Below are 23,190 nucleotides of genomic sequence, written 5' to 3' on the forward strand. Positions count from 1 at the left end.
GTTCACTGTTAAGTTAACGTTAGCTAGTTAACTGTTTGGATCAGTTAGCGCTGTGACGCAAAAAGAAAATAAAAGCCATTAACTGTTAATTTTTCAAGGAGAAGTAAAATAAGTGAGTATACACGCCAAGTCAAGATCAAGTTTTTCTACAGAACAGAAGAAGATTTGGTGAGTAATTTGTTGTTAGGAAGCTAACTCATCTTTGAATTGGTTATTAGCTAACGTTAATGCTCTGAAGTCAGAATTCCGTTAGCCGTTGCTAGGGGCTACGGATAACGATTATCAGAGATCAAGGAGGCTGGAAACCGATAATCAGGGTCGATATTTATTGACAGTCAAAATGAAACTCTGTCTCAAAATTTTGAACAACTAGCAATTAAGAACATATGATTTATACACAGGAAAATGATGAATATCAGATCAGATTTTCACGCAGGCCTATAATCAATCGAACTATAGAATATAGAAAATACAACCATGTATGTGTATGAATTACTTCTAATTATGACTTTCACTTAAGTAATTTTTGTGTGCCTGACTTTCACTTTTACAAGAGAATAATGTTAATAGAATAGCTTTACTTTTACTCAAGTATGATTTGGGGTCATTTTAATAACACTGTTGATATCGATATTGCAACAATATTGTTCCTTTATATTGATGAGTTCCTACAATTCTCTACAAGGGTTGACTATCCGTACTGTTAACAGAACAGAACAACATATTAACAGAATGAGATTTTTGATTAATTATTATCTGTAATGTGGATAAAATCACTTGGTGGGTAAAGACAAGTATTAGAACAAGTTGAATATTTTGGTAAGGTCAGAAAATCACATTATTTCACTGTAATGCAGCCTTTAAAACAATAATTTTAAGTAGTCTTGTATCACGGTATAACATCAATATATTGCCCAGCCCTTATCCACACTTATACAGACACTCTCTTTTGATAGGATGACACAACTCCTTCATTTTAAATATTTATCTCATTGTTTTGCATGAATAAACAATCAAGGTGCAACCCCCAGAGAAATAACATAAGCTCTTATACTGAACACTTTGTGTCAGGTTTTTAATTGCTTAGTTTTATGGTTTGGTCAAGTCTTACTGCATTTTCTCTTTTGGCACACTTATAAACAACAAACATCTGCTTTTGCTGTGTAGCTGTGTGGGAGCCATCTCTGAGCTCAGTGTCAACACTAGTTTCTTCTGCCAAGGTCATTGTTTTGTACTTTGTCTTCATGACCAGATGTGTTTATTAAATTAACTGAGGCATTGTAGGACTCGGGCCATTAAACAATTGACCACACTTTGGTGGCATGAACATTAGAGAGATAGTGGTCTGAATGCATGGGGTATTTTTGCCGTATCACAAAGTCAATATACCTGAATATTTGATTGACATAAATGATTAATTTGTTGGAGAAGTGTGATGTTTTACACTATACCACATACTTATTTTAACCCCAACTAGTGCAGCTACTGTATGACTTGAAATGAAATTTTCTTAAATCACCAGTCACATAGAATATGAAAACTACTTAATATTTTATGGATCCATTTGTTGTTAAAACACCAGTCACATGGAGAGAGCCAAAGTTGTCAGATTTTTCTCTGTAATCCACATTTATGAATTTGATGTGACAAGGCTAATTATTAGTGCTGCAACAATTAATCCAATGACAGTTTTCTGAATTAATGGACATAAAATGTCATAGCATTGTGATAAATGTCGAGGGGTGTACTTGAATGTTTTGTTTAATTTGTCCAATCCTCATATTAGTGTTGCAGGAACCAGCGAATGTTTGCCATTTCTGCTTGAAATTTTCCTCTGTTGAGTTTTTAAAGTCTCATCTCCAAACTAACTTAATCCCAGAGGCATTTTATTGATGTTTCCGTGCCCTGTTTTGACATTATTTGGTAAACAATTTTTGTGTGTGTTTGTTTGGGTCTATTCTGGGCCGAGACTAATCCTCCATCCAAGTTTCATGGAAATGGGCTGAGAAGTTTTTATGTAAACCTGCTGACAAACCAACCAGCCAATGTGTGATAATTAGCCGCGCACATCTCTTTGTTTAATAATTACTATCTATCTATCTATCTATCTATCTATCTATCTATCTATCTATCTATCTATCTATCTATCTATCTATCAGACATGGTGAAAACATAACCTCTTTGCTGAAGGTAATAATAATCAGCTGCAGGCCTAATGATCACTGAGAGGCTTTTCCAGCTGTCAGATGTATGCCATTCATGTTTATTAGTGTCGTCAAGATCAATTTTAATAGTCTTATCTTATCAATAAATTATGTATAATTGACAATGTAGAAAAACACATGGTTCCACTGGGGCTCGAACCCAGGACCTTCTGCGTGTAAAGCAGACGTGATAACCGCTACACTATGGAACCAGCTGATTCTTGCTATGTCCACATCTAGGGACTATATAAATGTATTCTCATACAGATTTGAGGGATTGATATTTATATTCAGTACGCGATAATCACATCCTCCATAGTCCGCTGACCTTCACGTGACTTAACTCAGCTCTCTGCTGCGGTTTAAAGCAAACACGTCTCAGCTTCAGGCTCCTCAGCCGCAGCTGCTCGCCTCCCGTAGCGTTAGCGGCAGTTAGCTGCCGGTGTCGAGACCTCCCGGGACGTCTCGCTTTTGTGGCCGGTCACAGCTGCACCCGAGCGGACGAGCCGCCTACCTGTGTCCGTCTGTCCGGCCCACCGCCTGCATGAGCTGCAGCCAATACATGGAGGAGGAGGAGGGGTGTTTGTAAAAGCTGGAGTTATCCACCTGACATGGACCAAGTGCGTGAATTTTTAAAATCAGTCTTTTTACCGTAATAATTTGTGGTATCACGCTGTAATTGGTCCCCTTGATTAAATCAGGATACTGATGAATCTTACCAGCTGAGATCACCGACTGTAAACACACTACTCAAAATCAGTTATGGGTATGACTAATATGATATTAAAATGACATGTGTCACATTATTTGGGGGGTTAATATTCACAGAACACAAAACTTAATTCAGATATATCCTAGAAGAGTGTTAGTTACTTTTTATCCATTGAATTTTAATGCATTATTAGTAAGAAGCATTCCCTCAAAGGGGTTTTAGTTTCCCCAAATCTTCAGTCAAAATTACTTCCGACTTCAGTTCAGTGATCACCTCTCCAGAGCAGGTTTTCATTGGCCTGTTTCTGCGAGATAGACTTATTGGCTCCAAAAATGCAGGTGAATAGTTTGGATAGTTATTCATACTTTAACTCCACATAGTGGTGAATCGATGATGTATTTTTGTAGGCCAACCAGGAAGTGAGCGTTGTCCCGAGTGTTGTTAGCCACTTGTTTGTTCTTAAGTTCAGTTGTGAGCCATCAATGATGTATTTTATGTCGTATAACAAAATGTTTAAATATCTTGAGCCTGAGGTGACCACAGACCTTGTTTCAGGCATTTAATTTGAAAATCAATTGAAAAAACTTAAGTTAACTGATTTCCGTGTTTTAGGACTACAGACTACTGCACTCTATAATGAGTTTATGAGTTACCAAGTAGATTAAAAGGTGCAATGCATACTTAAATACAAGTAAAATTAAAGATTTGAAAAGTACCCAAGAGATGACTTAATTACAGTAATTTGAGTAGATGTAATTAGTTACTACCACCCCTGTGTATACCTATTATACTTAACAAATAGAGACATCGCAAAGTGCTGCATGATATTAGAAAACGTTTTCCTTTTTTACATTGTAATATCTTGTTTGTCTGAGAAACTATATGCATTTTACAAAGATGACTTGAATTGCTCTATTTGAAAATGATTAATCATTATGCAATTATTGGGATGAAAACCAAAAGTAGACCCTGCTTTGTTTTTTATAAATTGATCAATAATGATTGTGATCGGTGGTTTTGCTGTACATTGTCGTGCACACAAACCCTCCTACTCATACAAAGATACCAACAGTACAGCTGCAGCGGTCAAACATTGTGACGGATTATTCTGCTGCTCGGTCTTAAACAATGTATTATTCCTTCTCTCCTTGGCAAACAAAATCTGCTCCTTCAAAGGTTACCTTTCTGAAGCAAAACTCAAGTTTTTCATAATCACTCAGCCGAAAGAAATCGGCATGCATTGAGGTCATTTCAGTAAAAAAGTACATCCCTTACGTCCTTGTAGACGAGGCAGCGAGACAGAAAATTGACCTAATTCTCAGTTTCACCACACACTCACACAACAAACAAAGTCTGTCCCCCTATGGATTGGTATTAAACCTGTCGTTGGTTCTGTTTTTGCAGAGCCTGTATGTCACTTTCAAGCAACAAACATGAAAGAAATATCAAATTGGACTAAATTAAACAGATGTCTCTTGTACATTCGTCATGGAAAACAAGAAGCCAGCAAAAACATTGTAACCAGAGACATCATACATCTGGCAGCGAGACTATTGCACATACGTGAACTGCAATGTCAGTGCTGGAATAATGTATTATTGTTTTATTATTTATCTCTCGTATCACCCCAATACACTCTGCAATTTTGTTTATTTTTGCCCTGGTCGATTATTGGGCCCGATATTCAGCATTTTCCAATTATCGGTGATTACTTTGGCTCTGATGACACTGTCTGATCGGTCGAAAGTCATAATTAATAACCCGTAAACGCTGAATATTCTGAATCTGCAAAGTAATAAATAACTAAATGTATCAAATAAATATAGTGAAGAGGAAGTATAGATATCAGATTTATACTTAAGATCAGTGCTTGAGTAAATTGTACTTTGGTTTATTTTGTCATTGGTTGTTCAAAATGAATTAATGAATATTGTTCCCATATATCAGTTTTCAGTCTCATTGATCTCTAATATGCACTGCCCACCTGACAGCATGGCTAGTTTAAAGTTTCTTAAACCCATTTCTGAGGTTTTCTGAAGTTAAAATAGCGTTCTGACCTTCAGGCGCTGCATCATTCACTTGTTACCTTTTAATCGCAAGGTCATGATTAAGGTCCACTTACTAAGGGACAGAAACTGAAAAGTATTTTACCTATTCATAGATCTGCAGCCTGAGCACCATACAGATTTTTGTTTTCAGGCTGCTGTATCTTGTATTCATGAAAAGGAGCACATTCACTCATCTCACTCGTTTTCTGAAAGCTCCTGCACCGCGATGCTATCAGTTATATCTGCGAGTGTTTCTGCTGTGGTCTCTGCATCAAATGCAAATGGATCTGTTAAGAGTTCAGAACGGAATTTCTAAACCTTACAGCTGCTATTCTCTCGCTAACTTCTGCTTTAAGATATTCAGGCTGTGCATATCCCCATTTCCCTAAAGTTGTGGGTTGTGAGTGAGTTTCTTACTCGTTAAGGGGCCTCGAATGTCCAGTGTTTAGGATTTAGAGGGTGTATAATCACCTGCAACTACAACCCTGTGTTAATGTATCATTAAAACAGAATTAAAACTTTTGCAAACAATCTGTGTTTATCAACAGCAGCTTTACAAAGTGTACTTGAGCCCATAATATTCTTTAAACAATCACAAAGCAGAATCTTTTCTTTTGTCTTTTGTTTTTCAGACTTTGCACACATGTAAGATTAGATCAAATCAGATGATTAAAATACAAGTGCCAAATATCAGAAAAACTCAATCAATAGACAATGATCTAATAAAAATAAAGAAATACGTTAAAAAAAAACTAAAACAAAGATACACACACAAATTGTTTCCAAACTTTGAGATTTTGACTTTAAGAACCATTGACCTAAACTGAGCCTTTATTGTCTACAGATGGAGCGGCTCCTCTGCTATGGAGTCCGCCATTTTGCCTCGCCATGTTTCTACAGCTGTAAGTAAGTGAGTAAGTAAGATTTTATTTATATAGCGCCTTTCAAAACGTAGGGTACAAAGTGCAACCACAATTAACACAATACATCCTGAACATACAAACCAAACAGTGGCCCTCTGGAGTGGCCACTGTAGGATGGGGGGGATGAGGGTTATTCAGTTGGTTGCAGTCTGTAAGCTCATGATTACATGCCACCAAATCCTACACACTGGACCTTTAACATGAGCATCAGTAAAGCAAGATAGATTCTAACCAAAAGTTTCTCTAAAGGTCCTTCTCTCCATCGTTTACTGGTGTGAGGTCTGAACCCTCCTTCCTTATTTCAAATTGTCTTTCCTCCGCATTGTTCGTCCATTTTGACTGTTGAAGCTCTTCGGCTTCCTTATAGGTGCCAGTGAGAGAAGGGCAGATTGGCTGCACGGGGGAATGTGGGGATGACAGCTGCATCTGTTTATCATGTGGGGTACAATAGCACACCTTGAGAGGCAGCCAGGGCTTGTATTCTCTCTGATCCTGGCTCCAACACAGCGGGCCAGAATTAATAGACAAGACAGATTCATATGTGGGCAGGATCACAATTCAAGATTTGCTAGATCATTTCCACAAGCTCAGTCTGACTGACACGCAATATGGTTTGTGCATGTGATACTAGAAAGCAATTATAGTTATGTACCAATGTCTAATGTCATATTTACTGTAGAACAAAAAAGAGTAAACATCCGTTAAGGGCTTATAAGTATTATTTTCATTAGTGATTCATCTTTTGTCTTCCAAGTCAAATTTGACTTCTTCAGATGGTTTCCTTTTGTCAAACCAAAAGACCAAATCCTAAAAATATCATTTTTCAAAAACAAACTAAGAAAGAGGAATGTAGCAAATACTCATATTTGAGAAAGTGCAACCAGAGAATTGTTGACATTTTAACTTTATAAATGACTTGAAGATTCAGATTCAGATTGTGTTGCTTTTGGATTGTCAATTAACTAATAAATTAATTGACTTAACTTTTGAAGCTTTAAATCTACGTTCATAATCTTTTCAGCAGAATGTACTACCAAAAACATTAGCCTCTGCATCTGTTTAGGCAGTGTCTGAATAGTTAATTATTATTTTATTTTTGGTGCCTCAGTGAAACCCAAATATCTCACAGTAGGGTGCACACCTCCACTGAGGCCCAACAGTCCCCTTTTGTACTCACTTTATAACTCTTTTAAAACAAGGTGGTTCAGGTGCTGGTTTGGGGCCACTGCCTGCTCTGGAAAGAGTTCTTTGTGTTTCAACAGACAAAGAAACAGCTCACAGCCAGGAAAACTGGTTCCAGAGTGGCACCAACACTTTGCTGGTCGAGAACAAAGAACCACATACGTTAGGGGCTGGGAGGATGGGGGCTGTCCATTGGAGAATAAACCAAAAACATTCACTATTTCACTATTCAAAGATATTGTGGTCTGAGGACCGGTCATGTTTGGATGCCACTGTAGGGACGCAAAGCCAGGAGCAACACTTGGAGACGTTGAATTGGAAATGTGGAAATGTATACAGTGACTGAATGAAGTGGATCTCATGTCCGTGGAAAAGCAAACTGGTTCATATTCTCAAGCTACGTTGAATTAGCACCAGCCAAGAACCAGCACTTGGCTCACATTAGACAATAGATGTGATCATAGACACCAGCTCCCTCAATACACCTGATTTTGTTGTCAAGATCCACACATCATTCCCTCAGAAATCACTGGAAAAGCTCTATCTCTAGATGTGAGAACTAATTCCTGGATCTGTCTCTTTATCCAGATGTGGTCTATTCTGGGCTGAGATCCATCCTCCGTCCAAGTTGAAAAGTTTTTGTGTTTTCGTGTTGACAAACCGACCAACCAACAAACAAACTGATGAAAACATAACCTCGTCCATGGACGTAATCCACCTGGTATATATTCAGCTGCAATTTGCTGAGGGCCTGTTTCAGTTATTTTTTATGATTGTATAACTCTATTTGTCGTGTAAAAATATTTTTGTAGTGAATCTTGATAGAAATCTTCCATTAGAACTCAATCAGATGACCTTCCAGGAGCCCTGTGGATTTTTCTTGTAAATCTGTTACTGCTTTCACTCAGTACAAAACACATTGTTCATGACCTTGAGGTCTAAAAACATGTTTGCATTATGTGGTTGTTTTGCGTCTACTGTATATCTGCTCGCCATCTTTTTTGCCTTTGTTAACTCGTAGCTCGGTGTGTTGGCCTTGACCAACTCCATTTTGTCCGTCTCGTGCAGGTGAGCACATGTGGAAAGGCCTGTCTTGCAGATTAGAGACAAGTGAACAGTGAATTCAGATTTTTGTGGTAACCCACCTGAAACGAAGATCATATTTGGATTTGTCTTTTTGTCCATGTGACATCTAATGTGTTTGAATTAATCACGGCTGCTCAGAATAATCTGCGCTTAAATCGGAAGGCGAAAATGTTTTACTCATTGTCTTCCCCACACTACAAGATAAGGTGAGCCCACTGTCAGTGGTAACCTGCCTTGTGTAGTGCAGACTCTCTACAATCAGTCATTGTGACTAAATTAGCTCTACAGTGGGACTGTGCATTATGTTCCTAGTTTAACAGGGAACGCCATTTCCTGCTACAGCGTGGCAGCCGTTATGATGACGGCCCTCCTCTGATACTTGTGATTCCATGATTCAGTCGACCGTGCAGAGCATTTGTAGACAGTCTCAGTCGACACAGACAGCACATGTCGTCTCTATAAGGAGTATCTGCCCCCTGAGTGTCCATCTGACTCTCGGGCTGAATCCAAATGTTCACCCTCTGGACTTGCGGACTGAACTCTCGCAGGCTTCAGTCGTACGTACTGTGAGAGACTGCAAGGCCACTGACACACAGGCCTAAATGCATTCTGATTACATCTTCAGCTTGTACTTTTCTAGCCATCATTATTCAAGTCCTGTTTTTACGAAGTATTTGTTTTGCACATTCATAATTAGTTCTACAACGTCACGCCCATACTGCAATAGACGCAGGGTAATTCAGTCAGTTAAGTCGGCAGAAATTCTACTTGAGGCCCCCTATGGACTGGACGGACTGTGGGTTTGGAGGCACTCTGGGACTTCCCGTGATCATCCCCAAAAGTTCCATGAGGCTCTAAGAACGATGGAGTCGACACATTTGGATGCAGCGTTCATTGTCCCATATGTCTCTTCTATAGAACAGTTCATCCTAAAAGGAAAAATTCAGACATTATCTACTCACCCCACATGCTGATGGAAAATCAGGTGAGGTTTTTCACCCAACCCATCTGCAAAACATTCCTGGAGCCTTAAAGGCAAAACAGTGCGGCAGAATTTTTCTAAACAACTGAAGTAGATAGGGACTTCTTTTAAAACATAAATATGTTTTTTGTTGTTGTTGTTTTGCAAGATTTTGCTAAATAAATGGTTCTTACAGCTCTTCTGGCTTAATCCAACTTCGAGTCTCCAGAAGCTGGACAAACAGTATGTCTTGTGGACTTTCTATCAGCATGAGGGTGTGTAGATAATGACTGATTTTAAATTTTTGGTTGAACTTATCCTTTAAGAACAATCACCTGGCTCTCTGTTTCAGACAGTGGCATAACATCTGGGGTAAAGAGTCACTGTACTATGATTACACCTCATTTTATCAGTAAGTCCTCTTGGTGTCTGGCTGTCTGGTAATATCAGTTTTTCTGTGCTGTTGTTTTCAAACCACCACCTCTGTACCTTCTGACACCACCCTGTGAGAGTCAGGATGAATACAGTTTCATTTGTGCCGCTTAAAAACTTCTGTGAATTAGATGTGAAGAATGCTGCAGTGTCCCAGTTACTCAGGATAATCCACAGACCTCACTGTCAACAGTTTCCATAGGGTCGGCTGCTTCAGTGGAAATACAGTATTGCCAATGAATATTGCTCACAGAGAGGTGACAGTTTGTAGATTATCAAGAGCAATCGGTGTATTGTTTCGGGTAATGATTATCCAGTTGTACACACTCCTCAGTGGGTGATGGCTTCCCCTCGATGAAGGCAAAGTCACTATGGCAGAGGAAGCTGTTCTAAATAATGTCCTGTATCTGTGGCTGTTATCTGCAGATGCTTTTAGTTTGCTGTGGTGTCTGTGACAGCACTGCTCTGGTGTTGTCTTTAGAGGCGACGGTAAACGGTGAAGCTAGTGAAACCATGAGCGCTGTATCATAAACTTGTTGCACTGAGACACGGCTTACCCGACCTCTCAGTGTATTCTCTCTATCCACCTCTTAGGTCTTGACCCTTCTAACTAACTAACAGCAGCGCCTGATTTGCTCACTGACTTAAGCTACTTTTACTCTAATATGTTGACAGGATGTACAGACCTCAAGTGCCCGGGTATCTGTACGAGCTGTGTGTGTAATCACAGCAAAAAGAGTTAAACAAAGAAAGACGAGAAAACTTTGTGTCGATCGTTATTACATTTTGTGCTCCAACATCTATATTTGTACTTTTAGAACATCTCATTAGTCTCGTCTTGTCTGTCTGTGTCATATCGCCAAGAGAACAAGGACGAGCTGTTTCTGATCTGTTTACCATATATGAGCTCCCTTCAAACACATTTACAATCCAGGATTCATTAGTGGAATAACAAGATACTGTTGCTGGCATTTAGAGGCTGAAAGTTCTGCTATTAAAGTAACTGCATGTTCTGGATGTCACATCTACAGGTGGTGGTTAGACACTGTGTATGTGATTCAATTACATGAGGTGGTAATAAACATAGACTGATTATGAGACAATCAGCGCTGCCAGATGGGAAATGTTTGACTGTCATAGTAGATGTTTATCTATCATATTTTGGGGGGAAATTATCGTACTTAAGTCATAATGTTCAAAGCTTCCCGCTACATCAAATCAACACTGACACCCCCCAAAAATATAATAAAAAATACCAAACAACCCCACCGAATATTACAGAAAGTGTAAATTGACCGATGCCGCTAATGATACTGGGGAGTAAATCATTACAATATGGATATATCAACCGAGATACACACGATCAATGCCATGATCCTTCAAATGTGGTTGTCAAACACTTATTATAACGATTATTATAAAAACAGAATATAAATATATCTGTTTCTATATCTGACAACATATATGCCAAGAGCAATATGTATATGTGACAGGCCGATACCGGCTTATATATCGGCCTACTGATATATCAGTCAGACTTCAGTAGAGCGGCATCAAAGCCACACTGCCAGCCCTCTCCAAACATATTACACAGACACTTAACGACACTTCACCAAATACCATAGAAACTGTAGCCCAACAAACACACAAAGGACAGAAAGAAAAAAAAGAAACGGACGAGAAGAGAAAACTGACAAAGTGTCATAAATATATCGACGCGCGCGGACGTATCCAGCTGTAGCTTTGTCAAACTGGTAAGCTGTGGTTGTGGTGCAGGTGGTGTGTTATTATCACGCACCCCAAATTTTTTATAATGTTGTCAACAACTGCAGCGGAGAAATATACAAGGCAAAACATTATACAGTTTAGAGGCCCTGACACACCGGCTCAGTGAATCTGTCGCTCTAATGGCTTTATGGCAGCTTTTTGGCCAATTGAGCATGTAAAATCAGCGGTGGCGCGTCAGTGTGAGAAATCACTCTGATTGGCCGCTCAGGTGAGCTGATGAGTGCACATAGAGAGCCGAGATCACGCCTCCTGCGGTTTGTCCCATCGGACCTTATTTCAGTAAAAAAATCTGCATGATAGGAAAAAAAAGGAGAGAGACGAATAGTTGTTTTTTTGAATGGCTTGAATCGTGACATGAATCACACACACAATGTTAATTTTAAAGTCAAGAAATACCATCTACCTTTGTGTTAAACCGCTCAGTGAACTACATCATCTTGCGTTACACAGAAAAGGTGCTAGAAAAGATGAAAATCACAATAAATGTGGTCAAATTGACAATGTGAAAGGAGAGTTTGTCGGTTTTGTCAGCTGCTGATATACAGGAGCAGCTCTACAGGAGGTTTTTGGTGAGCGTTCAACAAGACGACATCGTTAATGCGGCTGTTGGCTGTTTAGTCTTTCTAATTACACATTTTAGCTTCTTATGTTTCCTTTGTTTAATGACAAACTTTCTCAAGTTTAATATGAGTAAATTATTTGTCCTTTTGCATTCACTGCCAAACAACCTTTTTTTCCGAAATCAGGTTATATGGAGCAAACCATGACCGGCTTTTTATAGTGAGAGATTGAAAAGGAAAAGCCTGTTGAGTCTGTCGCTGTAATTTCACTCATTTAGCGCAGCGTCTCCTCATTTCGCTCCTTTAGCCTCGTCACCAGTGACATTTGCAACTTCATATCAGACAAATTCTCGATTAGAAGCTATCATATTAGCGAGAGCAGTGTAAAAAAAAAAAATGCTGCCTAACCATGATGATGGTTTTGTATATCCACAGAGAGGTATTTCCTTTCATGCAGGCGCAGAACGTACGAGCGTGTTGGCTGTCGGCTGTAGTCCATGTGATGTGTTCGTAATGTGAGGCGACGCAACAGTCGGCCTGCATCACAACAGCTCTCTGATGTCAGCTCGGTGTGTCAGGGCCTTAAAAGTGATCTTATGGCTACACTCTCTGAAAAACTAAAGAATCGACACTGTTTGAAAACACATTTCTGTACTTCAGTCTCTTCCATTGGTTCATACAAACACAGAATCCATTTAATCTGCCATCAGCAGACATTGTCCTGGCTGATGTATCTGTTCAGCTGTCATAGAAAGTCAGCAAGAGGAACCTGTGGTGTGGTGCACGTTGGACTTGCTCATCGTCTTAAAGGGGCACCATGTCTTCAGAGAAGAAATTCAAACTCAGAACTGTAATATTTACGATATTAATGAGGAAATAGTACAAACACAGATATAAGTTGGGTTTTTGTTCCCCAAAACTGAATAAACAAGCTGTTCTCAGAGGAAAGCTAGAACGGTGGCAGGGTCCGCCAATATAAACAAAGTAAAACAGTGTGAAATTGTGTTGTCCTTGAAGCTCAGCTTGTTTATTTAGTTTATTCAGTCATGAAAACAAAGAGAGTTTGTTTATTTCTCTTCGGATTTAAATTTTCTCCCCCAAAAAAACTACATAACTGAATCGTGGCGGCAAACTCCGACACACCACACCTGCCAACCCTACCGCTGTGACCGGGGGACTCCTGGATTTTATTGCCCTCAGTTAATGAAGATCTTTCTCTCCTGATTGAAAACTACACAGCGCACCTTTAAAGCTGAATGACAGTTTTAAAGTACAGTATTTTTACTGTGGTCGATGCTCGAGTGTCATGAAAAAGCGAAGTAACCATCGCTTCCAACAGATCCTCTGAAACGGTGCCCAGTGGGTCCAGTCAGCCATCGTAATCAGATATTAAACGCTTAATGTAACTGCTGCCTAAGTATGACTTCAATAAACTAGTGAGTGCACCTGCCAATTGTTGGAACCACTATTTTAAAACACTTATCTCCTTTTTTTAAATCATGGATGGCCCCGTTGGAGATTAAACCAGAGTCTGTGTGTGCCACCATGTACAATATTTAGTGAAAGACTAAGTGGCAAAATAAATCCTTTTGATAATGTGGCATTTAAGCAGTTTACAGGTGATCCCTCTCCGTGTGACAGCAGACCTTCAGTACACCTTTAAAGTAATTAGACGTGGCACCTTCTTCTTCTAAATGTCATCCATCCACAGAATATTTAAATGTTTGTTGGTTAGAAGAAAGAGAAAAAAAGAAAGAAAAGAAAAGAAAAGAAAGGCGAGACAGTCTGGCCCTGGAAGGACTATTTATGTGACTCCAGCAGAAAGTCCCCCTGCAATTAAAGATTCAAACCCACCGAGCAGCAGTCTGTTTGTTATTCACCTGTAGGGCTTTACCCGGCGCTAGGACCCAGGGTGCGCGATTTTCATCTCCAGCTGCTGCAGACCGAAAACTGGCAATAAGGGAAGATCGCGAGGACAAGCCAAAATTGCATACTGTATTCAATCTACTTGAAAATCACATCCCTGGCCCCGCACGGACGCCCCTGTGCAGACAACAATAGCTTGTTGCGCTGTGTGCAGGGCTTTGTGGCTGTAGGCAGCTCGGAGCGCAAGGTAAGACGGTGCAATACCATGCGATTACTAATAACAAAGGCGTTACGGGCGAGCAGGGGGCATTAAAGGGGGCATTGCACAACGCTATCGAGGGCGAGTTAAAACTCTGCCAAACTTTGACCTGGATATCTGTATTTTTCTAGTTGCGGGAGCCCCGGTAGTTGCGGTGATGTCTCGCTGTTATGTCGGATCGTGTCACATGTATGGACAGCCAAGTTGTGTGTCGAGATGACACACTTGGGGTCCGCCGCCGCCGCCGCCGCTGTCCATGCGTGTCGGTGTCGGTGGATGCAGCAGGGGCTTTGACACAGTAACTATTACACGAAGTGATGCGTTTCAATTCCCCCAGACTTCGTGTTTGAGCAGCAGCCGGACGGCGCATCGGGCCATCCGTGAACCCGGCGAGCGAGCCCATCACCCTCCGCTGTTCTCCCTGTGATCAGCTGCCATCCTGCCTCCGCTTCTCCTTCTTGTAGAATAATTCATTACTTACACCAAGATGGAAGAATAATGCGCTTGATTTTTTTTTTCTTCCTCTCACTCAGCCCTCACCCCCCCCTCCTCCTCCTCCTCCTCCTCTTCCTCCACCTCCTCCTCCTCCTCCGCCGCCTTCCCAGCCTCGACGTTCAGTACTGACCAGGTGAACCACGAACTTAGACGGGACATCCTCGTCGCTGTAAAGCATGGCGGCCTAGATAGGGTCGATAATCTCCGATGTGACTCACAGATAGATGACCGTGTGTGTGTGCCCACTTTGAAGACGACATTCCCCCCCCCCCCAAAAAAAAAAAAAAAAATCAGGCCTTCGAAATAAACAACGTGCCTTCCTTCATCCGTGCTATCGCAGTTGTCATAGTGCATGTGCGGAACCGCTCGTCTCCGGCTCGACACGGTCACCGTCGCACGCAGAACAAGTTCTCTTTTAACCCCGCGCGGCTTCAGACATCCGATGTGGAGCTCGCGAGCCCAACTCGTCTATAATTGGTGAAGCCGCGAGCAGCCGGTCACTACCGGGATAGCGCTGCGCGGTCGTTGAGGTCTCCGGGTTACCCCCGGCTCAGACACAATGCGATGTGTCAGCTGCCCACTTTGTGATACTCCCGCTTCACGCCGACGCGGTTTCTCTCCGGTGTTCCTCTTTTTTTTTCCTCTACTCATCCGCGTTTTTTTGTTTTGTTTTGTTTTGTTTTTTTCTTTTGGTTTCCCAATTTCACGTTTTGGCCATCTGTCAACGATTTGGCTGCCTGCACGCAGCCATTACTGAGCGAATGGCGAAGGGCATGTTAGAGGCTCTCACAACAGCGATCCGGTCCGCGATACGAGGCGGACAAATAGTTTGAGCCCTCAGTGCTCCTCCGCTCTCCGCTCTGCTCTGCTCTGCTCTCGGCGGACGGGATCGCTCGCCCAGCACCGCCCGGTCAGGGACGGCACGGATCGTGCATGGTAGTAAACAAACTCTTTCGATGTCAGCCAGCTTCGCCGTGCTGTGCCGTGCCGCGCCGTGCTGTGTGTGGCTGTGAGTGTGTGCACGGTTATTTCCTCACCACCACAAGTGTTGAGAAAAGTAGGAAATTTTGTTGGCCTACAGGAGCGGACAGCGTCGTAAACCGCAGGCCTGCACCGGTTGTGTTCAGGAATCAGGTAAGACAAGTGGCCTAATTACAGCCGGCAGGGTAACCTGTGCTGCTTAACTCCTGCGCCAAAATGTGCTTATGGAACAGGTAGAGCTAAATATCCTGTCGGGTGTTTTATATGTTTGTGTGTGGGGGGGGGATAAGTGCAAACCTCCCTCCGCTTCAACAGACTGGTTTCACAATCCAAACTTCTTTCTGGAAGTTGCAGATGTGTTGTCATTCAGCTCAGGATTGCAATTATGAGCTGTCTTGTCCTCATGTATTCTCCTCAGCTGTCTTGTCTTTGTTTCCCAGCACTTAGATTATAAGGAAGGGTGTGCACTTTCTTTTTCTTTTCTTTTTTTTTTTTTTTTTTCAAGGTGAAAGTAGAGAAAAAGGGCTGTGAGTTAGAGAGTCAGTTTCTTATTTTATCACAGATGATGTGAATCCGATCTAACCTCCAGAGGGAGGTCACATTAGAGCTGTTTCATCTCCACAGAGGCTCGTAGTCATGAGACGACCCGTCTGTGTGGAGTTTGGATCGTCTCAGCCGTGCAGGTCTTTATGAGCCCGGCACAGCTCGTCTTGATTTTGTGTGAACTCTGCTAAAAAGAAAAAAAATTGAAAAGCTTCACCCAAACTCGGCTGAAGTCTCTGTGGGGAAGCCCTGTGTGAGAACCCAGTTAAAACCTGACCTGGTGATAACAGGAAATGTGATTTTGACACACGCAGCACTGCAAGATGTGAGCGACTGCAGTGTGAGCGGCACTCTTTTGTTCCTATACATAATCGGTGGTTATCAGTGGCCTTGTAGACAGAAATGATATCATGCTGTCAGAACTGTGGCCCGGAAGAAAGGGATAGAATCGTGAAGGACGGTTTGGTTCGGCCCACATTACAGACAGGAAGGAGTGAGAGGAAGGTGTTCAGCATGAAGCCTGAGGTTGGAGTTATTGTTTGTTTTAGTCTCTTCTGTGAATGACACGTGATCGTAATATTGGCTCTGCAGATTCTTAATATCTTGGGATGCACTGATTATAACCTGCTTTTCATGGCTGATATCGACAAGATGACCAGTAAGTTCACATTTCAAGTTCCTAACCTGTCGTTCACACACACCTGAGTGTGAGAATATGGTGGAATATGTCAAACCTTCTACCCTTGTGGATCGTGTGTTGCGGTCACGTTCTCTGACACTGTTAAAAACATGTTGGACTCTCTTGTCTTCTCTGTGTTTGTTGAGGGTTTGCAAACCAACTTCCAAGTGGTAAGCAGATGGCTAGTGTAAACTTCAGACCTTTAAAAGATAGGAAGGATTTCAAAAACAGAGCAGGTTTCTGGGGTACTAACCCCCCAAAAATGTGAGATTGGGGGACAGTGTTTCCTGCATTCTGGTGACTGTTGAAGGGCGACAATTAAAATGTAAAAGCATTTTTATGTCAAATCGTTTTACTTTAAATTCTCAGAGAAACAACGCTGAATAATTTCCCTACTAGTGCAAACGTCTTCGGCATGAAGTAAAATGTATCACTTTTAATTAATTGATTCCCCTCAGAGAGTCTTTGCACACCACCTCCCCGTGTTTGTCAGCCTCTCGATGTGGATCGAGGTGGTGTGACCCCCCACGACTGACAGAAAAAACCCATCATGGCAGATTAAACAGCACCTTTTTCCTTTCAAACTTTACATAAGAAACAGGAATTCTTCTCTCCAGGGCGTCTGAAATGTGTTTATATATCCTTTCTCCTCTGTTTGTCTGTGTATCAATCACTCATGACTCCACCCTGTACAGAGCCAGAAACAGGTTGTGACAAAAAAAGGGGGGAAAGTGTGAAAAATGTTCATAAATTGGAAGAAACATGGGGACAAATGTGAAACTGGGAGAAGGCAGGATGTGTGTATCAGATGGCGGATGGATACACAGTGTGGTGTGCTGGAGTTTGCCGACCCGGTTCAGTCATGTAGTTCTGGGGAAGACATTTTAATTGTTATCTTCACTGACTAATTGTTTTGAACAAACTGAGCTTAAAGGACACCGTTTCATGCTGTTTTACTTTGTTTATAAGTGGCGGACCCTGCCACTTTTCTACCATCAGACAGTGTTCTGTGGATCTTTATTTCAGCTCGTTTATTCACTTACGTTAAAAAGAATCATGGTGTCGAGTAAATGAGTTTGTGTTATTCCCTCGTTAAGTTTGTAAATATTAAAATTCTAGGTTTTGAATTTCTTCCCCAAAACTGCACAGTGACCCCTTAAAGTTAATGAGATCAGTTTTGGCCTCATATTATCAAAATCTCACTTCACAACCCCGATAAATAGCTCATCAATCTTTATTCATAAAGCGCCAGTTCCCACAGAAGTCCTCTCAGCACTCTCTGGCAGGTCCAGAATTTAATCCTTGATGATATAAATGTCCTAGCAAAGGGCCGATAATAAACATCATGCGCTGCTACTAATATCACTTCTGTTTTGCGGAGGACTGTTGAAATGGTTGTGCAGCTTCTATCGCATAATCCAGAAGTGAGACTTTTAAAGAACAGCACATTGTCACCTCCTGAGAACATGTTCAGTGTTTCCAGAGCATCTCACAGAACCAAACCACCTTCTTCTTCTTCTTCTTCTTCTTCTTCTTCTTCTTCTTCTTCTTCTTCTTCTTCTTCTTCTTCTTCTTCAGGTGTTCCTCAGTTAAGCAGGTTGGATTCATGGCAGCAAAACTTAGTAAAAGATGTCTTTTTTTTATATATAAAACCCTAGACAGAGGAGGCTTCAGTGCGTCTCCCTCCATCTTCTCCAGCCTGCAGCACCCCAGACTCCCTGGAGTTACCTCCCCTGCATCAGACCCAAACCCTTCCTCTCTCACACTCTCTTCTCTTCTCGCTGTTCTCTCTTTCATATTTTGGCAATCGCGTCTCGCAGCCATCAGCCGCCGGGCCTGACTCTGTTAATTGACCTGACTGCCGGGGAAACGCAAACACCCACAGAGTGAGACTCACTGGAGGAACAACACAGTTTGTGACTCCGCTGCCCTCCGATAAGGCTTTTCAGTTTAGCGCACCGTTACTCTCTGGTCGCGATCTCCCTCTCTCTCTCTCTCTCTCTCTCTCTCTCTCCCCCACCGCCACCTCCATTCCCCTTGAGCGGCTGGAGCTCGCGTTGCATGCCGGTACCTGCAGTCCTCACCCCTCCCAGCCTCTCCAGCATCTAATCCTGGGCGTGGATAGCCGAGCACTACATCTCCCATGCCGTCACCGAGCACCCTTCTGCCCCTCTCTCCCTCTCTCTCTCTCTCGCTCCCACCAGACTGGAGACTGGCGATACGAAACGGACTGTCTTAGCGACCCCCCCCCCCCTCCTCCTCCCTCACCCTCCCCTCCTCTTCCTCCTCCTCCTCCTCTCCCCCCCTCCCGCCCCCCGCCCGGACTTTTTAGAACCGAAAACCGTCGAGATTAGTGAGCAGCCGCGGACGGCAGAGGCGAAAGGCTGGAGCTGGAGCCGGAGCTGGACACGACCGTACCCGAGTCGTGCCCGTTCGTCGTTCACATGCCGCCCGGACGAGCTGGTTCGTAAACTGTTTGTGCCATTAGACATCTTTTATCCGGCCTGCTGATTAGCTGTGGGGGAAATTATTGGATATCTCAGAGAGACAGAGAGAGGAGAGTCTTTAAAAAAAAAAAAAAAAAAAAAAAAAAAAAGGAGGGGGGTGGAAGGACGGAGAGGAGAGGAGAGGCTCGGTGACTGCCTTTCAACAGCGGAGTGGTTCAGTCCGATACGACGGCGGCACTTCACGTCAGGTCGGCCGGGGATAGATAACAAGGAGCCCGCCTCAACGTGTGAGAGGAGACGGGGGGCTCCGCGGCGGTGCTGCTACTGCTGCTGGTGCTGTTGGTGTCGGTGCTGCTGCTGGTGTCGGTGTCGGTGGTCAGTGGAGTTTAAATACATTGTTTTCTCAAAGCCAGCGGAGGGAGAAGTTGTGTCAGCCGGATACTTTACGCGTTGTGTTGATTATTTGTGCGACTGTGAGGACTTTTGTTTGTTCGCCTTCTCTCCCCTGTGTTCTCTGTTGACTTACCTTATCGGGCTGAGATGTGACACACTGCCACATTGTGTCGACAACAGCCGCCGTAACACACCACAAACATTTGCCCTTCATCCCTTTTTTTTGGTTTTGTTTTTCTTTTAATTTAGATATATATGCGTGTATAATGTAAGCCTCGGAGAAGAGAGGATGACCTGGATGGAGAGGGATCACCTGAGAGAGAGAGAGAGACAGAGAGAGAGAGAGAGAGAGAGAGAGGGACCCGGAGCTCTCCAGAGTTTGTCCGTGCTGATATTTAAAGCATGCGGACTGTCACACATGACACCGGGGGAGTGTTGTGTTGCACGAGCCGGACAGTGACACACAAATCATCTGGTTTTCTCAGAGGTTTGACTTTGTTGTGTCTGCGCTGCTGCCCACGGCGTGTGTGTGTGTGTGCGTGCGTGTATATGTGTGTGTGTTATTGGCCTACATCAGAGCGGATGAATTCAAAATGTTCTGTGTGTGTGCGTGCGTGCGTGTGTGTGTGTGTGTGTGTGTGCGTGCGATCGCGGCACAAAGACAAACTAGCTGTGAGCAACTGTTGTACGGTAATGAATGCAGACCCTCCTTTGCACCGAGCCGTATCTGCATCGCTGGATTCTCCTTTTCAGTCCGTGCTCGCAGATTCCTGCACAGATCGGTGTGTCTGTCATTATGTGCGTCGTATCCGTTCTGTTTCACTGACTCCAGGGTGAAACGTTTTTCCTTCTCCAGCCCCCCCAAAAACAGCTTTGACGGAGATTTTTCTTTCTTTCTCTTCGTTTTTTTTAATGACGAGTCCTGTCTCATTTACTTGCAGATGCGCTCGCCTGCGCTCACCTCTACCTGCAAAACCACAGGGCTGTTCGTGTGTGTGTGCGTGCATGTGTGTGTGTTTTCACATGACATCAAGGTAGATTGCCGATAAAGGTGAACTGTGTGTTTGGGGAAGACATTTCAATCAGAAGGGAAAGATCTTAATTGGCTGATGTTCTCTTTTTTACAAAAAAAATGCCTAAACAATCTAAATAATCAAAGTCTTTGTCTTAAAGGACAACACAGTTTTTACTTTCTTTATATGTGGCGGACCCTGCCACGGTTCCAGCTTCAAACAATGTTCTTGTTTTCTTTTGAGAGCAGCTTGTTTAGTCAGTTGTGGGAAAATTAATACATTTGATTGAATATTCAAATTCTCAGTTTGAATTTCTTCTCTAAACTGTCAAAGTGCCCCTTTGAAAATAACAGCATGCGTACGTAAAGCATTGTGTTGTGATGGCAGTGTAATGTCTTACGTTTGAGAGGAGCAATAAAATGGAATTTCTTGTCTAATTTTACATCAACCTGGTGAGGACTTAAAGGATACGTTGATGTTGTTCTGTCCTGTACATGACGTCTGCTGTCATGGCAGAGGGAGCTCTCCTCTGTGGCTCTTCCTGAGGTTTCTTCCATCTTTCTCTCCTTGTAAAAAGTGGCAATATATGGCTTGTTTTTCCTACAGACAGAGGATGTTGTTCTGTGTACAGATTGTATAACCCACTGAGGCAACATGATCATGATTTGGGCTTTATGAATAAAATATGATTAGAGTTAAAGGTCCTATTTGTGAGAAAAGTTGATTTTTGAGACTCATTCCCAGCTCATCAGATTCTGACTTGTTGGAATGGCGGCCGGCCTGACCTACAATCCTGATACCTCAGTTGGGAATGAGACTCAAAAATCACCTTTTCTTAAAAGAAGCACCTTTAAATTCACCCATAAGAAGAAAATGCCATCATCATAATTCAGAGAGTGTAAGAGCAGTGAAGTCTGGATGTTGGCACCCAGTGTTCACGATCCTGTATGTCTCTTCTTCCTTTAACAACTACGTTTAACAGTTCATCCAAAAATGAAATCCTTTTACTCTCGTGCTGGTTGAAAGGGGTGACGTTTCATCCTCCACAAAGCATTTCTGGGGATTCACAGCCAAACAGCGTTGCAGCATTCTCCTGAAGTAGATGGGGACTTTTTTCAAAACATTAAAAAAAAAAAAAACCCCAAACAAAAGCATAAAATGGCTCCACACAGCTTGTCCACCGTCATCCAAGTCTCCGGAAGCTCTAAGATCCCAAATTGATTTGAACAGATGTTATTTACAGTGTTTTTAAAGCAGAATTTTTTTCTCTGTAGCCGCTGAGCTGCAAGCGTCAGCGCACACCCCGTCTGAAGTGGGTCGACGAGCTCAACCGCTCGTCAAGGGTGTATACGATAATGTATCAAACAAAAAAAGAACAAAAAAACCCTCAAATGGCTCCATACCGCTCGTTCAGCTTAATCCAAGTCTCCAGAAGCCTCCAGATCTCAAATTGATTCGAAAAGACTTCTGTTTACACCCTTGATGCTCAGTCAAGCTCCTGCACCCACTCCACTATGCTGGCACTTAGTTTAGCAGCTACAGTCGAGATACCCGCTTTAAGAAAGGTTGTGAATAACATCTTTTTAAATCAATTTGGGATCTCAGGTCTTGCAGACTCTTGGATTACACCGTACAAGCTGTTTGAAGCCATTCTATGTTTTTCTTTGGTTGCTTTTTTCTTCCCATCTTCTTGAGTTGTTTAAGACAAGGCTGCAGTGCTGTGTTGCTGTGAATCCCAAACGATTAACTGTCCAGTGGTGGCAAGAATCAAAACTTTTGCTCACTTCCAGTCATCCACTTCTCACCGGTTCACATGGCTCCAGCTGCACATAACACACTGAGGCTGCCGCTCACTAATAAAAGATCATTGAGCAGTCGCAGCCGATTGGCTCATGAATGGATTACTGAGCGGGCCTACGGCCCAGGGGCCCAAAGGGTCACAGGACGCAAGAAAGACTCTCTGTTATGAGCATTTGTCATTAAAAAGTCGTACGGCTCAGAGATGTTTAAAAAAAAAGAGAGAGAGAGAGGTATTCTGAGCTTCTAATATTGAGTAGCTGCTGATTTTGTTTCTGTTAACCTTCAAAATACCACAAAAAAACACAAGCAAAACAGCTGAAACAAAGTGACGGCGTGGTGTTTACATGTTTACGTGCCTCTGCCAGAGGCTTCGCTGGCTCATAATCCGTCCATGTTGCAACTGATGCATTAAGTCTCATTTCCTTCACCAAATATCCCGATGTTAGTAAAGATAAATCACTCTCTGGATCAATCGGTACTGACAAACTATTAGTATTCCCTGTGTGCAAACAAACACCATGCCCTTCCATTTACTGCACTTTTGTCTGCTACCTTGAATTGTCTCCCTGCTCTGAGGAAATTGTTGCACATCTGTCCTCCAAGCTCGTCTGAAAGAAAGGAAGTCTTTAATTTCCCAGTGTTGGTTACTTTGAATCACTTGCTGTTCCATAGATTGAGTCTTATTATTTCACAAAGGATTTTTTGTGTGTGTTTGTTTTGCAGCATATCACTGTATTATAAGGAAAACACACACCTGACGGACTCAGCTACCCCTGAGGCATGTTGTGTTAAAGAAACACCTATGCAGGTAATTTTTT

At 42.4% G+C, this 23,190-nt stretch overlaps 1 protein-coding gene and 1 non-coding gene across 12 annotated transcripts in view; one reads left to right on the top strand and one right to left on the bottom strand.

Moving 5' to 3' along the window:
* Positions 1-28: 28 nt before the first annotated feature.
* Positions 29-23,190, top strand: part of bcorl1 (BCL6 corepressor-like 1) — a 38,358-nt gene continuing 15,196 nt past the window's right edge. For 4 of the 11 annotated variants that reach the window (XM_037077229.1, XM_037077231.1, XM_037077230.1 and 1 more), the window contains exons 1-3: positions 29-168; positions 5,809-5,870; positions 23,096-23,180. In XM_037077229.1, coding sequence (XP_036933124.1) covers positions 5,809-5,870; positions 23,096-23,180 — 147 coding nt within the window. In that variant the 5' untranslated portion in view covers positions 29-168. Of the gene's footprint in view, positions 169-5,808; positions 5,879-13,986; positions 14,010-14,928; positions 15,651-19,043; positions 19,183-23,095; positions 23,181-23,190 lie in introns of those variants that run through there. The other 7 variants (XM_037077233.1, XM_037077234.1, XM_037077235.1 and 4 more) reach the window with 7 other exon arrangements.
* Positions 2,344-2,416, bottom strand: trnav-uac. Its single transcript has one exon. It is a non-coding gene; the product is annotated as a tRNA-Val (tRNA).

This window comes from Acanthopagrus latus, chromosome 18 (assembly GCF_904848185.1).
Source record: "Acanthopagrus latus isolate v.2019 chromosome 18, fAcaLat1.1, whole genome shotgun sequence".
Taxonomy (NCBI): Eukaryota; Metazoa; Chordata; class Actinopteri; order Spariformes; family Sparidae; genus Acanthopagrus; species Acanthopagrus latus.